The following is a 20,888-nucleotide window of genomic DNA, read 5'->3' on the forward strand; positions in this document are numbered from 1 at the left end:
AAAAGACTAGAGAGCGACCACAACCCCATTTGTGTCTCCCATTGTTGGTGGGGTACACCCTGCTCGCTGACCAAGGAAACAACTTTGGATCCCTTGGCGTGTGTCCCATCAAACGACATGCGGAGGCTAAAATGGTCTATGGTAAAGACCAATGCCTCAGTAATGGCCCATATTGACACCACTCTTTCTGCAACTAATGCGAATCTTGAAGCAATTTTGAAAATCCAGGACCAAAATGTACAAGTAATTGGAATACATGAGTCATTTTTTGAGGACCTACGTGTTTTCTTTTTTAAACAATTAAGAAAGGGCACTATGCCACCGTCTAAGCGACCTAGGTGGTATGATAAACAATGTAAAAGTGCAAGAGGCACCCTAGCCCAAGCCCTTTCCAGCGGGAGTTTACCTCTCATTCAATCTGCTAGACACGCTTATAGGAAAAGCATTACTCAAGCTAAACGAAAATGGGATGCTTCGTTTTGGCTTGAATTGAAGGATGCTTGCTATGCCCGTGATACGAGATTATTCTGGAACGTGCTGAAGTGGGGCAGAGGGGGCTCCCCCGATAACCCCGCAAACCATGTTACCCAAGAAGATTGGCTGAGGTACTTCAAACCCCAATATGCACGAGATCCCCACTGTAGTAATTCGGGCTCAATTCCATACGTTTTCTACTCGTTGGGGCCCTTTGGCTCTAACGATGTTTTAGTTGCCTTGTCTTGTGTAGCTACAGTGCGGGCCCCTGGCTTGGATGGTGTCCCATCTGACCTTTTCCTTAGTAACAAAGCTTCCTGGAGCAAGTACATCGCCCTAATTGCGAACGCCGTGGCTGTAGGTGCCCCAGTACCTAAATCTTGGGGGGGTGCTATTATAATCCCAATATACAAAAAGGGTGATAAAACCCTCCCAGGGAACTACAGGCCCATCAGCCTAATTGACACAATCCAAAAAGTCATTGGGAGGATGGTACTGAATGAGGTACTCAATTGGATAGAAGCTAATAAGATCCTTTCCAATCTCCAAGCGGGCTTCCGCAAATTTACCAGCACTGTGGACCAGGTGTTTCGCTTTAAACAATTACTTTGGAAGGTAGTTGAACTAGGCAAAGGCAGTCTTTATGTCACCTTCGTGGATTTAAGAGCAGCCTTCGACCTTGTCCCTCGAGAGCATCTCTGGAGGGTCCTAGAAAAGCTTGGTCTACCCCCGGAGCTCTTGACTCTAATTAGGAGACTCCACGAGCCTAATTTTGCAAAAATACAATGGGGTGGTCCGGGGGAAACAACCCCAGAGTTTCCTGTCGAGAGAGGTGTGCGCCAGGGATGTGCCATGGCTCCCACACTCTTCTCCTTGTATATCAACGGAGTAGTTGATTACATGCTCCAAGCAAATACTGACGCCCCTAAATTGGCAGGAGTCCCTATACCGATACTAATGTTTGCCGACGACACCCTTATAGTGTCTAAAACACCGTGCGGCATGCAAAGGGCTCTGTCAATTTTCGAAAATTTCTGCAAAGATCATGGCTTGGAGGTCAATGTGTCAAAGACTAAGCTTATGACTTTCAATTCACACCCAAGCTACAGAGTTGGCAAGCTTTTAATGAACGGCCAAATTCTGGAGGAGGTAACAAACTTTCCTTACCTGGGCATTCATGTCTCCCATAATAATCGGTGGAATAGACATCTGGAATTGTCCACGTTGAAATTCACCCAGATCACGGGGGCGCTGGTTAAAGAGCATAAAAAATCGCTCACTAAACCTGTCAAACCAGTGCTACAAGTATATGAGGCAAAGGCCCTAAACTCTGTCCTGTATGGGGCAGAGCTTTGGGGTTTTGACTCATTAACACCCCTAATAGCCGTAGAAAATAATTTTTTTCGTTACATTATCGGCTTGCCACAAAGTACGCCAATGGTCCCATTGCGTTATGACCTAGGTAGAAAGGGCATTAATGATTTGGCTAGCCTCCGTCCGGTTCTATACTGGAGGAGACTATGGACTACACCGGAGCTACAACCCTACGCATTGGGTATCTTGGACATAATCCAGGTTGATAAGTTTCACAAGATTTGATGGTTAAGGAACCTTCGTGAATCTTTAAAAGCCCTGGGGTTGGAAGATCTATGGAACGATCCAGTTGGTGCCGTGTTTCCAGCCAAAAAGCTACTGAAAACATTATATTGGGAACAGGTAAATCACAGGGTATGGGGTTCCTTTTCTGCCCCTACAATGACCAGCCGCTTTCTAGAGGCAAAGGTCTCACCTTTCCTAGAACCTTACTGGGATTTGATCACTTCGCCAACTGACAGGAAACTTTATTTCCAATTCAGAGCAGGCTCCCTTCCACTAAGGGCTCTAACTTGCGGGTGGTTTGGTATAACTATATGCACCTGTCCTGCTTGTGGCGCCAAAGAAGAAACAATTGCTCACTTCTTGTTTGTCTGCCCGGTATATGTCATCCCAAGACGTCATTGGCTCTCTCCTTTATGTAAACTTTTGGGCACAAGGAGATCCGCCATAGCCATCAGAATTCTACTCACAAGCACCTTACCATTCCACTCAGTAGTTTTAGCCAAATACATGGGGTGGGCATGGTCCCTCAGATTAAAAGCCCTCCGGTCTAGTGAAAAGGAACATAGGTAGGGCCTCAAATATGATCATTATTCGTGTATTAACTTTTTTAGCACCATTTGATTATTGACGTTTAATGCATATCATCTTGTCTACTTCAACGTTTAATATCCCTTTTATCTAAGACTTTTAGCTATTTATTGAAAAGATTTTAGATTTTTAATTATTTAGTGATTTGTTTTATTTGTATTTGTTTTTTGTGTTTGTGTCTTGTATGAATTATCTTAATTCGAATAAAGACTATGATGATGATGATGCATACTTGAAGAAGAGAACACCTTCTTTGCCACCTGCTCCATCTTTTTAGAATCCCTATCACCGAGAATGGTAGGGAAAGAACCAGAAGATTGCTTCGAACAAGAAGCCTGGACAACAAGACTTTCCGGCGTAGGATGAGAGGATAAAAAAGCCGGATCACCAGGAGCAGGCCTGTACCTTCTAGCGATGGAGCGAGAAACAGCAGGAGCAGACAAAGGCTTCTGCCACACCTCCAATGTTGGCTCCGTCAAAGCATCCGTAAAGGGAAGCAACGGTTCAGTAGTAGATGAAGTATTAAAAACTTCTGTAAGAATGTTAGATTTCATCTCAGCCAAGGGAAGCTGTAAACCAAGCAAATCAGCCGCCTTCCTTATGACCACATGATAAGGAGCAATGTCTTGCACAACACCAGCATTAGCAGATGGGAGATTATTTTCAGGAGAAGTATCCAATCCCCTAGCCTCACGGAGGCCCTCAAACTCGTCCATGGAATCAACAATCTCCCCTTCCTCCTGATTCTGTACATACTCCTCCTCTTCAAGGATCCTCTGAGCCTCTCTCCTAGAAGGCTGCTTAGGAATCGGCATCGGCGGCGCCACATGTGACGTCGGTGAAGCCATCATTGGCATCGAAGGAGGAGCATCGGCCTTGAAGCCGATGGAACTCGAGGCGGAGACGAATCAACAGCCGAAGGAGTCCGTGGAGCCGAAGTGGAAGACCTCGATGCCGGGAAATGGCAAGCCAGAGTCGACGGCAAGAAAGGCATAAAGGGTGCCTGAGGATAAAATTGAGGAACACCCAAGTTAAAGGCCAAAGGACCCACGGGGCCGAAGGCGTGCCGGATGGGGCAGAGGCCCTGGCAAACATCGCATTAAGGAAATGTGAAGAGTCTGAACCAGGAGCACGAAGAACAATAGTTACTTACCTGTAATCTGTGGTTCTCCAGTATTGGTGTCTTTCATAGATTCACATGCCTGAATCATTCCCCGTCGTCAGAGTGGGAGTCCCACGGTCCATAAAAAAGCAATAATTATGCATACAATAACCAAAAAACCTTGGTAACATAAGACCAGGAAGTAAAGTAGCCTAAGCTACAAAGAAAAAACTTCCACACTTATGACTATCATAGTCATTATGTACAGTCCAAACTTCAGCCAATCAGGCGACAGCACCCACCAGAATGTTCTCCTCAGAGGCTCAGGCTCTCAGATTTTCTCGCACAGGAGTGAACCAAAGTATAACAGCCTAACCAGCCTCTGAGGGGAGGTGGGCGGGTAGCATGTGAATCTATGAAAGACACCAATACTGGAGAACCACAGATTACAGGTAAGTAACTATTGTTCTTCTCCAGTATTTAGGGTGTCTTTCATAGATTCACATGCCTGAATCAGAGTAGATAGCAGTACAGAACATAATGCTCATAAGACGCCCCTTTGTACCATAGTAAAAAAATAATAAAATAAATAAAAAAAAATATATATATATATATATATATATATTCACTTAAAAAACCATAGGTTTCACACAGGTTATAGCTAGGTGGGCATTTCACTCGTAAAAAACCAATGAAATTCCCACGTTATAGTTAGTTCAGATAACTATAACTCGCACGCCCGCAATCCACTGCTCATGACGTCACACATTACATCACTCATGACATGGTCAATGGCATCACTGATGACATCATCCTTGTGATAGAGTGGCGGTCGCGCGAGTTATAGTTATCTGAACTAACTATAACGGGGGAATTTCATTGGTTTTTTTACGAGTGAAATGTCCACCTAACTATAACCTGTGTGAAACCTATGGTTTTTTAAGTGAATTTGCAAGGTTTTTTTAAATGCTAATTCCTAACTATAACATGTGTGAAACCTATGGTTTTTTAAGTGAATTTGTACGGTTTTTTAAATGCTAAGTTATGTATTTATTAAGGTTTTTCACCGTGCGCGCACCCTGCAATTTTTTTCGAAAATAATAAAATGTTTTTTACACCCTTGGGGTTGCTTCTGTGACCCCCTGACAACTGCTAGGGGGTCAGGAGCTCTCTTCCCTGCCCCCTTTTCACGTTTTCCACCTTTTTTCCACCTTTCCTTTTCAGTGCGACAGACAAAATGGCGGGCGTCACTTCCTGATTTCGACCGATTCAAATGTTTACTGACATCTATCAACCAATCAGAATTTCGCTCGCGCACGGTGAGCGCGTATAGATATTTATATGCTTTTAAATGCTATTTTCTCAGGAAATACTGAACAGATTGACACCAGACCTGCAAAAGGCACTTCCCTGACCTGAGGACTACCTCTCTGCCAAATTTCAAGTAATTCTGTTCAGCCGTTCGGGCTGTACCTTCGACCAAAGGTCCTATGGAAAAATGCATGGGGAAAACGCGTTTTGGGACCCCCCTTTTTTCTCGGCCCCCCCCCCTTGACGAATCACTCCGAGACTTTCAGGGTAGGAGCTGAGCGGAGCGCCCCATTAGTTTTGAAAATTTCCCGAGGATTCGTCAACCGGCGCCAAAGTTATTCAAAATAGAATTTTCAGATTTCCTATGGAAACACGGTCCTAACTATAACTATCTACTGGCGACCGCCAGTAGATTATATATATATATATATATATATATATATATATATATATATATATATATATATATATATATATATATATATATATATGCTGTTTTTGTATCATAGACCATATACATTAGCAAACGGTATAACTATAGAGAAAGACGTTTGTTTCAACATATGCAGAACAATTTCAAGATATAGAAACAGTATGGAATAAGCGTCTTATAAAAAAGAGCATAGTGGAGGAGGGAGAACAGAGGCTCACCTTATTTGAAAAGATTACGGAGAACAGCTTGTCCCACTGATGCATCTGCATCGCTTGAGGCCTCCAAACAGTAGTGCTTGGTAAAAGTGTGTCTGTTGGACCAAGTTGCTGCTCTGCAGATTTGATGAAGAAGCACACCGGCAAAGAGAGCGGTAGATTAAGAAATTGCTCTCGTAGAATGCACTCTTGGGGTTGCCTGCAAAGGTCTTCCTGCCTGTTCATGGCATAGACAAATTGCAGCAGAAATACAAACGAGCTATAGTTGGTTTGGAAACAGAATGTCCTTGATGTAATCTACCATAGGCTACAAACAGTTGGTCTGATTTACGGATTGTTACAGTCCGTTGTAAATAGAACTTGAGACATCTTCGGATGTCAAGGGAATGCAAGGCTCTTCCGCAGCTGTCAGCAGATTTGAGAAGAATGTCTTTAAAATTATTGGTTCATTAAGGTGGAAGTCCGCAGGAACTTTTGGCATAAAGCTGGGATTGGTGCATAGCACTACTGATTTAGAGGTAAATTGAAGCAAAGGTGGATTAATAGTGAACGCTTGAAGGTCACTGACTCTCGTCGTCGATGTCAGAGCCAATAGCAAAGAAACTTTCCAAGAAAGGAACTTTAAGTCCGCTTTATGAATAGGTTCAAAGGGGTGCCGCATAAGTTGTGTAAGCGCCACAATAAGATGCCAGGATGGAGGTGGACGCCGAATAGGAGGAAACATCCGAAACAATCCCTAGAAGAATTGCTGAATGACTATTTGAATAAAGAGAATTAGATCCATCCTGCCGAAACCTTGAAATCGCTACCAAGAACACTTTCAAAGTAGAATGGGAGAGGCCCGATCTCGCCAAATGAAGAAAGAACTGTAACATTTGTTCTGGTTTTGCAAGAATCGGGTGTATATTGACAGATTGACACCACATGCAAAATCTCTTCCATTTTAACTTGTATGTTTTAATAGTAGCAGGCGCTCGAGCATTAGCTAAAACTTCCTGACAGTCCGCAGGAATATTTAGGTGTGCGAATTCAAGGTGTTGAGGAGCCATGCCGCTGATCTCAAAGATGCTGGGTCCGGGTGACAGATTTATCCGTTCTGGATGGACAGATATTTCAGTATTGGTCGAAACTGAATGGGATCGCACTCCGAGAGGAGGAGAAGTTCGGTGAACCAGTATTGGCGAGGCCATCTGGGAGCAATGAGTATCATGCGGCAAGGTTGTTTCTTGAACTTGCGGAGAATTCGTGGAACCAACGGAATCGGAGGAAAGGCGTAGGCATATATCTGCGACTAGTTCATTGAAAACGCACTCCCGCATGAGTCGTTGTGGGGAACACAACTTGCAAAGGATGGGCATTTGCGGTTCTGGCTGGTCGCAAACAGGTCTAGATCGGGGTGCCCCCACTCTCGAAAGACTAAGTTTAAGGTTGGTTGATGCAGATCCCACACGTGATTGGATATTGTTGACCTACTGAGGGAATCCGCGAGAACATTGGCGACTCCTGGAACATGAATAGCTGAAAGGCTGATCTTGTGACGAATCGCCCAGTCCCAAATCTCTTGAGCTTGTTGAGATAGTAGGTCTGACTTCGTCCCTCCCTGCTTGTTCAAGTAATGCATACTTGTAGTATTGTCTGTTCGAATTAGTACTGAGGCTCCCCGAATGATGGTTCGAAATTACTTCAGGGCCAAGAAAATGGCTCGCAACTCCAGAAGGTTGATATGCCACTTTTTTTGTTGGAAGCTCCATTTGCCGTTGACCGTCATCCCTTGAAGGAAGCATCTGTGGTTATAGTGAAATCCGGCAGTTCGACCAGGAATGCACATCCTTCCCTTACGTTCTTTATTTGATTCCAACGATGTCGTCGAAAGACCCCAAAATCTGCAACCATTGAAGGTTGAGTTCTTCTTGCAATGGTCTCATTCTGTAACGGCAGTTGGGTATCAGAGGGATGCAGGAAGAAATCATTCCTAGGAAAGCCTTGTACAAGCGGACTGAAACGCACTCTTTTGTTAGCAATAAGCGAGCTAGTTTGCAGATCTTGAGTTCTTTTTCTTTTGAGACGAAGGCCCGAGTCAGCTGAGTGTCCAGTGTGGCTCCCAGAAAGGTCTTTCTCTGTGATGGAGTCAGATGAGATTTTTCGAAATTTATGGAGAGACCCAGAGATTGGAACAGTAACAGACACTTCTGAACATGTGGTTTGTGGTTTTAAAAGAATTCGCCTTGATAAGGCAGTCGTCCAAATATGGGAAAATTTGAATTCCTTGCAGACGAAGGTGTGCGGTCACCGGTGCTAGGACCTTTGTAAATACACAGGGTGCTGACCGTAGACCAAACGGAAGGACTCTGAATTGAAAGTCTCTGCCAGCCACTCTGAACCGTAAACATTTTCTGTGTCTGGGTAGGATTGGTACATGAAAATAGGCGTCTGGGAGGTAGAGGGTGGCCATGTGATCCCCCGCTGAAAGCAATTGAAGGATTTCTTGAAGTGTTAACATTCGGAAAGATAACCTTTTCAGGTATTTGTTGAGGGCGTGAAGGTCGAGAACGGGGCGCCATTCTCCCGACTTTTTTAGAATCAGGAAAAATCTCGAATAAAACCCTGTTCCTCTTTGTAAAGGTGGGACCTTTTCGATTGCTCCTTTTCGAATCATCAGATTTGGGAAAAAAGCTCCTTGAGATGAGCAGAAGGTGGTCCTTTGGGAGGAGAGTTTGGGGGAATCTTTATGAACTCCAGAGCATGGCCTCTGGCCACTATATCCAGAACCCACTTGTCTGTTGTAATTGCGGACCAGTTCGAGTAGAAGTGGGATATTCTTCCTCCAACTTTTGACTGGGGATACAGCAGAAATGGTGGCAAGTTGCGGATCTCATTGTTTTTTATTTGAATCCCGTCCACGATAGGAGGGCTTCCTTCTTGATTGCGAGTAGGAGTTACCTCGCTGCCCGTATGACTGCTGCCTGTAGGGTTGAAATCTTTGATTACCTTGAGTGGTTTGATATGATCTTTGCTGATTGTAACCTCCCCTATTGGAGAAGGATCCACGTCCTTTAGCACCTCGAAAGGACGACTTCCAAAATTGAAGGCTACCAAGAGATCTCGCCGTCTCCGTGTCTTTAATAGCCTGAAGGGCCTCATCGACATGTTGGCCGAATAGTGACTCCCCATTAAACGGCATGTCAATAATTTTGGTTTGGACCTCTTTGCGAAAAGATGTAGATTTCAGCCAACCTTGTCTCCTCAGTACTGCTGCACCCGCTAATTGCCTGAATCCTGTGGAAGCAACATCCACGGCTGCGTCAATGATTTCCGCAGAGGTACACTCTCCTTCCTGTAAAATCTTCAAGGCCTCGGAAGGTTCTGGCAGCATGTTAATGTAGGGGGAGATGTGTGACCACATCTGCCTATCATATCTCCCTAATATGGCTAGGAAATTTGCATCACGGACAGTCGTCGCAGCCATAGTGGAAACCTTCTTTCCAATCGAATCCAGCCGTCTGCCATCCCTGTCTGGCGGAGCTGTTATAGGCGAAGAGGGGTTCCTGGCCCGTGTCTGCGCTGCTTGGGCGATGACAGTCAGCTTTTGGCTGACCGATGAGGCATGCAGGTGAATTACTTGGTGCCTTGTATTTTTTGTCTAGCCGAGGCAAGACTGCAGGAAGAGAATTCGGTGCTGCCATGATCTTCAACCCTTCCTTCCAGATGAAGTCTATGATGGGAATTGTCCTTATCTGCCTTCGTGGTTGATCTTTAAAATCATAAAGAAAGCAATCATCTTTCTTTGTCTCCATAGGTATGAAAAACCCTTTTGTCGCCCTCTCCGTAAGGAGATGAAAACCTCCGATGTCTACAGGAGGAGAGTCAACGGGAGCTGGAGCTGACGGTGATGGAGTTTGAATTTGGTATTCGTCCCACTTTCGAAAGAACAGACTGATCATCCACTTCTCCCTCTTCCCTGTCATCGTCCGTGGTATTAGCATCATGGGAATGACGAGAAGGTATTGGAGAAGGTGGTCTAGGAGATCCTAAAGAAGATACATGAACCCTTGGCATGGGCGTTGATGGAATAGACTCCGCAGAGTCAGAAGGAGGAAAACGACGATATTAGCCTTGCAACATATATTGTAAATTATTAAGCAAGGCCAAAGGCATTTGCGCTGTGGGAACCGTGACAGGAGCTGGAGCTTCAAGCTCAGGAAAAGGTTCTTCCTCCTGGTCGTCGTCTTGATACTTTATAAACAATTCCGACGGACTCCTAGCAGTGCGGAATCTGTCATCCTCTCCGGATTCTTCTTCATCCTCCTCAGAATCCAGTAATTGCTCAGGCAACTTCAATGGGGAAAGAGCTTCCAATGAGGAGCCACGACGTTGTAGCAAAGAAGCCGCCGTTGTAGGCAGGGCGGAGGAGGCAGTAGCCTATGTTGCAGACCAAACTTGCAAGTCTGTGCAAGAAGACAAAAGAGGCGTCGACAAGTGTGCCGTTGACGAGATCGTCGTCGATAGAGCTGGCGTCAGGAAAGTGATTGTCGACGAGGCAGCTGTTTTCGTCGACGAGGCAATCTTCGTCGACGAGGCAATCTTCGTCGACGAGGTCACCGACGATGAGGCAATCTTCGTTGACGAGGCAATCTTCGACGATGAGTCAGTCTTAGTCGACGAGGTGGCCGTCGACGAGGACGTTTGTCGACGAGGTGGCCGTCGACGCGGCAGCCGCCGCCGAGATCTTAACCTTTGCCGTCGACGGAGCGCTGAGAAATGAACTCTCCTTCGTCGACGAGATGGGTCGAACAGCAACAGAGACCAGCGTAGACAGAGAAGAAGTGATGCCATGATCATCTTGGGTCTCGGCGACGAGAAGTTAACCGTCGACGTAGAAGTAGCGTCTACGATGATAATCGTCGACGAAGGAGACGTAGACGACGCCGTAGCTTTTTGCTGAGGTAATTCTTTCTCATGAAGTTTTTTTGATGCCAGAGACTTTCCAGTCTTTCTCAGGGGCGTAACAGGCTTAGACTTTGAAGGTGGAGAAGCCTTTTTTGAAGAGGAAGTAGAAGGCAAGCCAGAGCCCTTAGCAGGCTGAACTTTTCTCGACACCTTAGCCCCAGGAGATGATAAATCTTCCTCAGCCATCCTCTTTCTAGAGGACATAGATGAACCAGAGGCCACACTTCCCACCTCAGATAAGGGGCTATCCTTGTCCTTGATCTTCTGTAGCCACAGAAGTAGGCGCCCTTCTCTATCTCTGAGGCTCTTCTGAGGGAAGGTCCTGTAGATCTTACAATCTCTCACCTCATGATCCGGATAAAGGCAGTAAATGCACTTCTTGTGGGGGTCTTCTGAAAATAGCCGGAGCTTCCCACAAGATTCACAAGGCCTAAAGAGAGATCTCTTAGAAGATGACATTTTGAAGAGAAGCAAACTCCAGAAAAAACTGTGAAGTACTGAGCAGAGCTCAGGGAGACTCCCTTCACACGACGTGCGGTAGAAAATCTGAGAGCCTGAGTCTCTGAGGAGAACATTCTGGTGGGTGCTGTCGCCTGATTGGCTGCAGTTTGGACTTTACATAATGACTATGATAGTCATAAGCGTGGAAGTTGTTTCTTTGTAGCTTAGGCTATTTTACTTCCTGGTTTTATGTTACCAAGGTTTTTTGGTTATTATATGCATAATTATTGCTTTTTTATGTACCGTGAGACTCCGACTCCGGGGAATGAGTCAGGCATGTGAATCTATGAAAGACACCCTAAATACTGGAGAAAAGCAGGATATAGATCCGTACCTTCCTGAGGTCGAGCTGCAGGCTGCACACACCAGAGAAGACACTCGGCCTGGAGTCGACTCCCTAGGCACCGAGACATCGCCGGAGTCGGTGAGTCCATGTTGTGAAGAGCCTTTCGAAGCCGGCGATGCCGGAGATGGAACCGGCGTCACCTGAGGAGAAGGAGATGGTGAAACAAAGTCCTTCCTTCGAGGCCGTTCAGTCAGAGTCGGCGACCTCAAGGCACTGACCTTCGAAGAACGGTGTCGAGAGCCATTCCTCCTCTTGGACTTCTTATGCTTCCTCGACTTCGATGTATGGGACGACGAAGACTTCACCCTCTTACGACCTCTCTTCTCCTTTTTGGCTTTGGCCATGAACAATTTAGCCTCACGCTCCTTAATGGCCTTAGGATTCATCTTCCTGCAGCTTCGACACTCCTTGACGTCATGATGCGAAGATAAACACCAGAGGCAATCTTCATGATGGTCCGTGATTGACATATGCCCGCCACAGTCTCTGCAGGGTTTAAATCCGGTCTTCCTGGAAGTAGCCATCAGGAAACAAACAAGAGATACAAAGCTTTCCTAGAAGAAAATGGAAAGCCCTAAGAAAAACCGTTAAGCGTCGATGGCGCGGAAAAAAGAGAGGAACTGACCTCAGCACGCCGAAGAGGTCCTCTTATGGCTCCGATGAAGTCATACGGTGTCGCGAGCGGAGCCGTAATATTGTGACGTCCTCGTCGACGTGGGAGAGCTAGGAAAGAACTTCCCGCGGAATGCTGGCGCAGGGGGTATTCATAATGTGAGGAATTCACAGGCAGAAGTATCCATCAGAAATGACCTTTACACCCTAAGCTTAGAGCAGTTGAGAGCTCGGTCTATGGATAGTGGGTAAACGGTATCTGAGGAACAAAGACAGCAAGGTCCTTGCAAGCTTTATTAAGAATCTGCTAGAGAAACTGGGCAGTAGGGGGGGAAACTGTGATGGATTCAGGGTAAGGTACCAGTGAGGGATTGCTGTGGTATCAGGTTCTCTCAGTACCTTATCACAAAGAAGTTCGCCAAGACAGTTACTCAAGACCGACCACCATTCCCAGCACCCAACACCCCCTCAACTTCCCTCCAACTGCAAGGGTACCAGCAACACCAAAACAACAAGTTATTTCCTTGGCTGGGTCAAGCTGAGTGGGTGAGAGGGAAGAATACCCAGGATTTTTATGACCGTAACACTGTGACACTGTGAAGGAGGAGTGCTCTATCCCACTCACTTAGGCAATACCTTTCTGACTTGACAGAGAAGGATCCAGAGAAACTTTCAGTATTATCTTACAAGTGGTTGGTTAACAAGGTTAACCAATGGCTAGAGCAGCATGGCTCTAAGCCAGAGGGACACAGGCACAGAGGAGTAAGAACCAGAGCAATTCCCAATACCAAGCATGCCAAGGGAGGACACAAGCAGAAAGGTAATTCGGTTCCAAATCAGAAACCCAGGAAAAGGAAGGATGGTAAGGTTCTTCTTAAACCTGAAGTGTCTAAGTATCATAAGCAGGAGTCCTACTAGAGACTCTTGGGTTAAAGCCCATGAACTTGCTACAGCCATGATAGTAAGAGTGGTGAGCATGGTTGAAGGGATCTGAAAATGCCCTGTTGCAGTCAATCTGGTAGCAATGGACATTAGAGCAGGGGTACAATGTGCTCTTAAGCATGTCGATCCAAATACCGTGGGTTTTGTGTTGGAAGCTAGTATTAATTGGAGAAAGGTGCCTGCCCTGAGAGACATAGCAGTGGCACGTTTGGTAGCTGGGGGGGGGGGGGGGGGGAACACATTGCCTGACATAAGCTTGAAAAACTAAAGTAAAATACCAATGGCAAGTGAGTTATGGTCAATGTAGGGATAAGAGAAGCAAGGTGCAGGATGCGTGTTGGGCAATGGTTTGATAGTAGTTCGCGATGACTACGTGTCTTGGAACATGTCTGCTATGTTCACCAGAGCACAGGATGCACTACAGAGACACAAAAAGACTTGGACAAGCTCTGTTTGGCTAGACCATAGAAAGGTAATAAGCTGATCAGGGCAGACCGAGGAGGCATAGACAATCACATCCACTGCCCCTGAGGGAGAGGAGAATCATCTTGGCCACTACCAGGGCCGCTGGATTTGTTAGCTGATGGAGGACCTACCAAAGAGGAATTCTGCAGACACAAGTTGTGTGCAATTCGCTTGAGACCCTTCAGAATAAAGTTCAGGAACAGGTCAACAAGGGGATGGTAAGATGACACTATGTCGCTGGCGTGACAGACTGCTTTGTAGTGAGCCTGTGAATCCTGTGCCAGGAGCCAGCAAGAAGTTAGTGTTTCCATCGATGCTCAGGAATTTCCTGCTGTCACTTGCCCACGAACTGTCTTTAGAAGGACACTTGGGTGGACCCATTGTTGTATTGGCTGGGAATGCATAGAGAAAAAGAGCTGTTGTAGAACCGTTCCCACTTGCAAATTAAGAGTTAAGCCAAGAGTTAAGAATAAGGCACTGGTGCCATCATGAGCTGTGAGTATTTTGTTTGAGGTGAGAATTGAAATTGCTGGTCCATATGACCACCTTGACCCCAACTTAAAGAAACAAGCACATCTTGGTTGCGATGAATCATGCCACCAGGTATCTTATCTGATGCCTGACTTTGTCCAAGAATGCATCAAGCTAGAGGTGGCCAATAAGTTGGACTTGGGAATGACTGAGCTTTCCTTAGAGTAGCTCAGCGGTGTTAGTGTCTAAGCAAGGCTCTACAGACTCGTTCTTTTGTTTGAATTACTGGGCCCTTAACAAAGTCATTAAGGTAGATCCATACTTGATCACAAGAGCTGATGAGCTTGTGAACCAGTTGGGTGTTAAAAGATATCTGAGCACCTGTCACTTTTTTTTCTTCAATAATCTATTCATTTTATGCACAAAACAACATACAGCTGGAAATCCGACATACTAAAGTACCTATTGTAGTACATTTCCCTTTGTATTTTTGTGCCCACTAGGTGGAGGGGGGGGCAAATCGGCGTGCTCGACGTTGCAGTCAAACATTAAGCGACAATATTTCACTACAAAGGTTGCCATCCAAGGTTACTGTACAAAGCTGCAACATAACATGTCAAACATAAAATTAAAACATATTACCATATAACTAGTATGCCTGTCCTATGATTGTCATAAATATGTTGCCGCTGATTGTGTCTCATGTGCACAGTGTGGACCACCAGAGTCCTGCTATGATGAATACTACATGGGGAGTAGAATAAGAGAGGAGTCTTATAGTGCAGGTGTCGCGTTACGTATACGTGCGCTCATGCCAGGCCGGAAGTGTGGGGCTACTATAGCAATCCACCACGTCTGCATATGAGTAACCGAGCACTCTGCTGGCGTGCGCGCCTTAGTGTAGGTGTGCGGGGTGTCCCTGTTACAGCGTCCGGTTGCGACGTCAGTGCCACTTCCGTAGAGCACCTTTCACTGAAACAGTGGGTAGGCAAAATGCTTTATCACCCAACATCAAGAAGACTGCATTCTCTATGCTAAAGGGATTATACCAGTTTACGGTAATGCCCTTTGGGCAGAAGAATGCTCCTACTACTTTCCAGCACCGGGTCAACAATGTTGTCTCAGTACCAGAAGAGTTCTGAAAGGCCTACTTAACTGATATTGCGATGTTTAACAAATTTATGGGAATACCACCATAACCATCTAAAACAGATTTTGGCCAGAGTATAAAAGGTAAAACTATCAAGCAACCAAGTGTCAGGCACAGCAGTCCATTCCCTGCCCTAAGTGCCCAACTATATGTAACTGGTATCCGGACTTTTAAAGTTTGGTCCTGGCACCACAATAATCTAAGTGTGTTCGAAGAGGTCTAGGTATGTCCTCCACTAAGAGAAGTCCCTGACTTGTCCTGTGACTAGTAGTGTGCACCAGGTGTGCACTCACTTGTGACACAGAACTACTGTCCCTGTCATAGGTATAGTACATACAGCAGAGGTGGCAGCACACTTTATTAGGAGCAACAATGTTACCATACCTTTTTAACTGGATCACTGGAGAAAAGGTCAACCAGTGCACCCATGTAAAGTTCTGCTTCTATGCACTTGCCCTGTTCCTTCTGCCAACACCCCCTATTTCCCACTGGCCCAAGATTCCCCCTTCAGTTCCTGGCAGGAAAGGCAACCCTGGAATTGCAACAATACTGAAGACCTGGTCTGGGCTGCAATAGAGTGATTACTAGATGCCCTCTCAGGCTGCATCTGCAGATGTGCTGAAGGCCAATACAGGGCAACAGCTACCAAAAGAGCTGAAGTCCCAGTTGGGGGCTACACCTGCTGTCTAGTCAGCCCATACGAGGGATACAAAAGCCAATCGTTGCGAGCCATGTGGGACTGCAACTACCTAACCTTTGGTCATCATCAAAGGGCCCCTTGTTGTCAAAGGTGTCTTCTTCATTGTTAACTAATGGCAGCCGTCAATAGTGAATCTAGTGTCTTTTCCAGCGAGGCGCTTGTCAATGAGAATGTTATCAGTGAGGGAGCAGTGGTCATCAATGGTGTTTCCATCTTATCAATGAGGACCTCTCATTGAGACTGGTTAAAGATCATTGCTAAAGCTTCTAAGGAGCTGGACATTTCTGCTAGCTTGGGCGAGGGGTACTCTGAAGCATTTTTCCATGCCTTGTCAAAGGAATCTTTGATTTTTTTTTCCTTCTGAGATACTGGGACTTTTTTTTCCCCGGCGTGCCTCGAAGAGCCCTGTGCACAGATTCATTCACAGAAGAGGGGGCATTCCAGTTAGAGATTATTATTTTTCTCTACGGGAGGTACAAGGCCAGTCTCCTTTCTTGATCTTGAGGGTCAATGTAGGATAAGCCTGGCAAATGCTACAGCATGAGGCAGGCTTTACGTTTGGGGTACAAGCAAAATAGGCATTTGAAGTGCGGGTCTTGATTACAGATATTTCACTGCTGCCAAAACATCCGGTCTTAAAGAGAGCTTTCTTTTCCTTCTGTGCCTTTGTGACAGTTTGAACCCCTCCTCAGGGTTGAAAAAAAAAGTAAACCACAGAAACAGCTCACTGTATAATCATGCTGAAGCTACGGTTGGCAGAATACCAAGGAATTTAAAGAAAAGGTCGAAATACTTTAAAACTGAGCAAAAATAGCAAGAAAGAGAAGCGCACTTTTCTGATATTCCTCATGCAATATGTGGTAGAAACCTAAGCTATGGTAGCACCTGGCGGGGGGAGGGGGAAGGAGTAGAGAGCTCAGCACATCTACCTCATTGGCTCAGGTTTCAGTTGCTTCAAATGGGGTGGATGTGCAACTAATCAAACACTGTTAGCAGGCCCATGACCATTTTATAAATGATCAATGTTATTTTAAAACTATCAATGATCCTAAACCTGACAACATGTAAGATCTTCATGACTGGATTCATCAATGACTGAGACATCATAGATGGTAGAACTATTAAAAAGAGTTGGCAATCCAGTCCTTGACGATATGGGCTTAGACAGCCTAAACAAAGTAGGCGGCAAAGCTTCTTTCTGTATTTTGATCAGAGTTCCATTTGTTTTGCTGTTAATAGCAAAGTGGTATAGGGTAGTGGTAGACAGAATTTCCATAGAGAGGCTTGGAACAGCTCCAAGACTTCCATGTTTTGGTGTCAGAATGTTCAACATCGAAGTGCTTCCTTCTTATAGTTTTGTTTTCTGCTCTGCATATGCGAACAAAGAACAACATTTTATAAGCTTGACTGACCAGGAAGAGCACCATATCTGCCTCATATCTCGGCAAACATAAGTGGTAATATAAAAAATAAATATATAAATAAAGGAGAGAGGAAGTTGTTATTAAAAAGGTCCTTGTCTAAACTGCAACAGTGCAATAGACTGTAGAGGAAGAACCCATCCAAAGACGTTTCTGCAGAACAGGGGTTTTAAAAAGACAGGTCAGAGAGGATTTCCTTTTGACTGATGTGTGGTAAGAAATCTTGAGCTATGTTGGACTGCAGGCAGAGCAAATCTCGAAGCCTGAGCCTCTCACTGGCTAAAAAGCAAAATAAACAATAAATATACAACACGGATTCCAATGCTGCCAAAATAACATTTCAAGCAGGTGTTTTTTCAAAGAAATGACGAAATAATCCAAGCATCGGAATCTATGAAAGAAACCATGTTTGCCAACCAATGTTTGCCAATGTAGCTCAGGTGTACACATTAATTAACCAACGAAATACATAACATGGATAAATGGATCCTCTGTCAGAAAGAAGGCTTCTTTGCTGACTTGGTGAGGCACATTCCTGCTGCAAATAAACCTTTCTAGACTTCCAACGCCTGTTGCAGCATACCTTCCTCTGATAGATGGCGATCCAGTCAGTAGTGGCAAACCACTTGTGGTTTTTGATGTCAGTGACCCCATTCTTGAGGTTACCAAAGCGTTTGGTTAGGTCCACTTGCAGCAGATTGCGCAGAAGATCCTTCAGGTCAGAACTGAAGTGGGATGGGAACCGAACCTGAGGGCAAAGTAAATGAAACCTTGATCACCAAACAGGCACATAAGCAATCCTCGAGAATGCGGCATAGCATGAAAAGATACTCCTACTAACCATAAAGCACACCTTAGGAGGGAGATTCTTGGGAAAGGAGTACTAAAACATTATGCTTTTTGTTAGGCTTTAACAGTCTGACTAGTGTTTTTTATGAAAAGTGTGTAAGTGTAACAGAGAAACAGAGTAAGAGGGAGATAGAGGGCAATGGAGAAGGAAAAAAGAGGGACAGAAAGAGACTTATATAACGCTGACTTAGTCACTTTCTGCCTCCAGACTACAGGAAAGATTCTTCTATAATTTGTCACAGTGAAGCCCACCCGCAGAACTAGCATTATATATAGCCTCACCTTTCCAGACACAATCTTCTCATAGATCTGAATAGGTTGATCAGCAAAGAAAGGGGGGTAGCCAGCAGCCATCTCGTATACCAGCACTCCTAGGGCCCACCAGTCCACTGCTTTGTTATAACCCTGCAATAGTAAACAGCTTTAAATTAGGGATAAAGATCACACTAGTAGGGTACATGAAGACATCAGGGAGAGAGGTGGTGAAGATTCACATATACCAGCATCTTCAAAGAGAATCTGAGAACCAGGGAGGAAGGCAGATTCTGAGAAAGCAGAAGAGATGAGGATGAATATTCCTGTATTCTAAGGAAGGCTGATGATTATGATTTCAATGTATTAGGTAAATTGGGATTCAGAAGTACTGTGCGTGGATCTTAACTATTCTGTAATGGTGCCAGCTCGTTGAGGATGTGGTGTTTGTAGTATGTGGGTGGGCAGGAGGTTGGGGATTTTATTGGCTTGAACGCTATTTTGAGGCACTGCAGATGGCTAGATGGGTTGATTAATTAGAATGTACTGTGGGCAAATGGGTGGATAGGTGATTGTTGAATCCGATGTAATCATCGTAGAGTGGGTAAAGATTTCAACGTATTGCAGACTTGGGGATTCCAATGCCTGGGTACAGGTGGGTTGGAAATTACGATTTACCCGGTGGGGTGGTGGTGGAGGAAGGAAGGAGATTCCAATGTACCTGGGTAGGTGGGGATGGATAAGTTACTTACCTGTAATCCTAGTTCTCTTCCAGGGGTATACTCGTCAAAGTCATAAGCACTGAATTATCTCCGCCCACATGCGGGAACCCGGAGCATATACAAAAAATACATATATATGTGTATGTAATAGAAAAGGGGTACATAGTACAAAATAAACACACACACACATATACATGTATAACATATAAAATATGCAGCCCTAAACATATCCAATAGGCTAAGAAGCCAGAGTTGCATGTATTTCTCTAGTATGAAAATAACAAATACATATATTATAAGAGAAGGACATGTACAGTAATAGCATTCCGCAAAAACCTTTTATTTTCATAAAGGAAAACAGGTAATGGCAGGCAATTAGCCTAAAGAAGGCTGCATAAATAAATAACATCCTTGTACAGAAAAGGAAACTGGCACCTCGCCTTTAAGGCCTCAGAGACCCTGAGCACTTTGCCTTTAAGGCCTCCAGGAGCCCTCTGCTCCCATCATTCACCATAGGTCAGTTCTTTTGTACGGTATAGGAAACCAGTAGGAACCTGCATCAAAGATGCAAGAATACTGAATAAACTGTTAATGCTCGTCCGGGGAAGCGGGAGGGTTGCTTATGACTTTGATGAGTATACCCCTGGAAGAGAACTAGGATTACAGGTAAGTAACTTATCCTTCTCTTCCAGGGGATACTCATCAATAGTCATAAGCACTGAATAGAGTAGCAAGCCCATAACCACTTCCTTGCGGACGAGCAAAAAACAGCAAACAAATTGACGTACACATGTTAAACGGTATTAGCAAACAAGTTTCTCAGCGAGACCTGCCCAACTTGAGCATCTGCCGCCATGTCAGCATCTAAACAGTAGTGGCGAGTAAACGTATGAACTGATCGCCATGTAGCTGCTTTACAAATCTCTGCCATGGGGGCATTCCTCAGGAGAGCCGTGGTAGAAACTTTCCCTCTAGTGGAATGGGCTGTAGGCCTCCCCGGAAGGGATTTGTTGGCCAATTGGTATGACAGTAGAATACAAGAAACTATCCATCTCGAAATGGATCTTTTGGAAGCTCCAGAACCTGTATTAACAGGACCATAGTTAATAAACAAACGCTCTGATTTTCTCAGTCTCTGTTCTGTCCAAATAAAACTTCAGAACCCTCTTGAGATCTAGAGAGTGGAGAGATCTTTCTGGAGGAGTCGAAGGGTTCGGAAAAAAGGTAGGTTAAGTGACAGTCTGGTTAATATGGAAGTACGAGACTACTTTAGGCAAAAAACTAGGATGTGTTCTGAGAACCACTCTGTTGGCATGAAACACAGTGTAATGTCCTTTACAGCAAAGGGCCTGGATCTCACTCACCCTGCGAGCAGATGTAATAGCCACCAGGAATGCGGCTTTCCATGTTAAATGCTGTAAGGAAGCTTTATGAATAGGCTCGAATGGGGCCCCCATCAACTTTGTTAACACAATGTTAAGCTCCCATGGAGGAGAGGGAGACCCGACTGGTGGGTAAACTTTTCTCAATCCCTCAAGAAAATCCTTTACCACAGGAATTCTAAACAAAGAAGTCTGGTTGGAGGACTTCCTATAGGCTGTGGTAGCTGCAAGGTGGACTTTGATAGAAGCGAAATGAAGACCAGATCTAGCCAAATGCAGCAAGTAGGGTAAAATCACCTGTTCCTGACTCCGGATGGGATCATGTCCATTGTCCACACACCATAGGAAGAAACGCTTCCACTTGAAGGCATACGATCTCCTAGTGGAAGGTTGTTTTGCTTCTTTA

General features: G+C 45.0%; 1 protein-coding gene across 4 annotated transcripts in view; it reads right to left on the reverse strand.

Moving 5' to 3' along the window:
* PRKACA (protein kinase cAMP-activated catalytic subunit alpha) overlaps positions 1 to 20,888 on the reverse strand; it is a 902,215-nt gene that overhangs the window by 38,172 nt on the left and 843,155 nt on the right. For all 4 annotated transcript variants that reach the window (XM_085654293.1, XM_085654294.1, XM_085654292.1 and 1 more), the window contains 2 exons: positions 18,409 to 18,531; positions 17,861 to 18,025 (listed from right to left, as the gene is read on the reverse strand). In XM_085654293.1, the coding sequence (XP_085510419.1) occupies positions 17,861 to 18,025; positions 18,409 to 18,531 (288 nt within the window). The remainder of the gene's footprint in view (positions 1 to 17,860; positions 18,026 to 18,408; positions 18,532 to 20,888) is intronic.

The sequence above is a fragment of the Triturus cristatus genome, chromosome 4_1 (genome assembly GCF_964204655.1).
Source record: "Triturus cristatus chromosome 4_1, aTriCri1.1, whole genome shotgun sequence".
NCBI classification, from domain to species: Eukaryota; Metazoa; Chordata; class Amphibia; order Caudata; family Salamandridae; genus Triturus; species Triturus cristatus.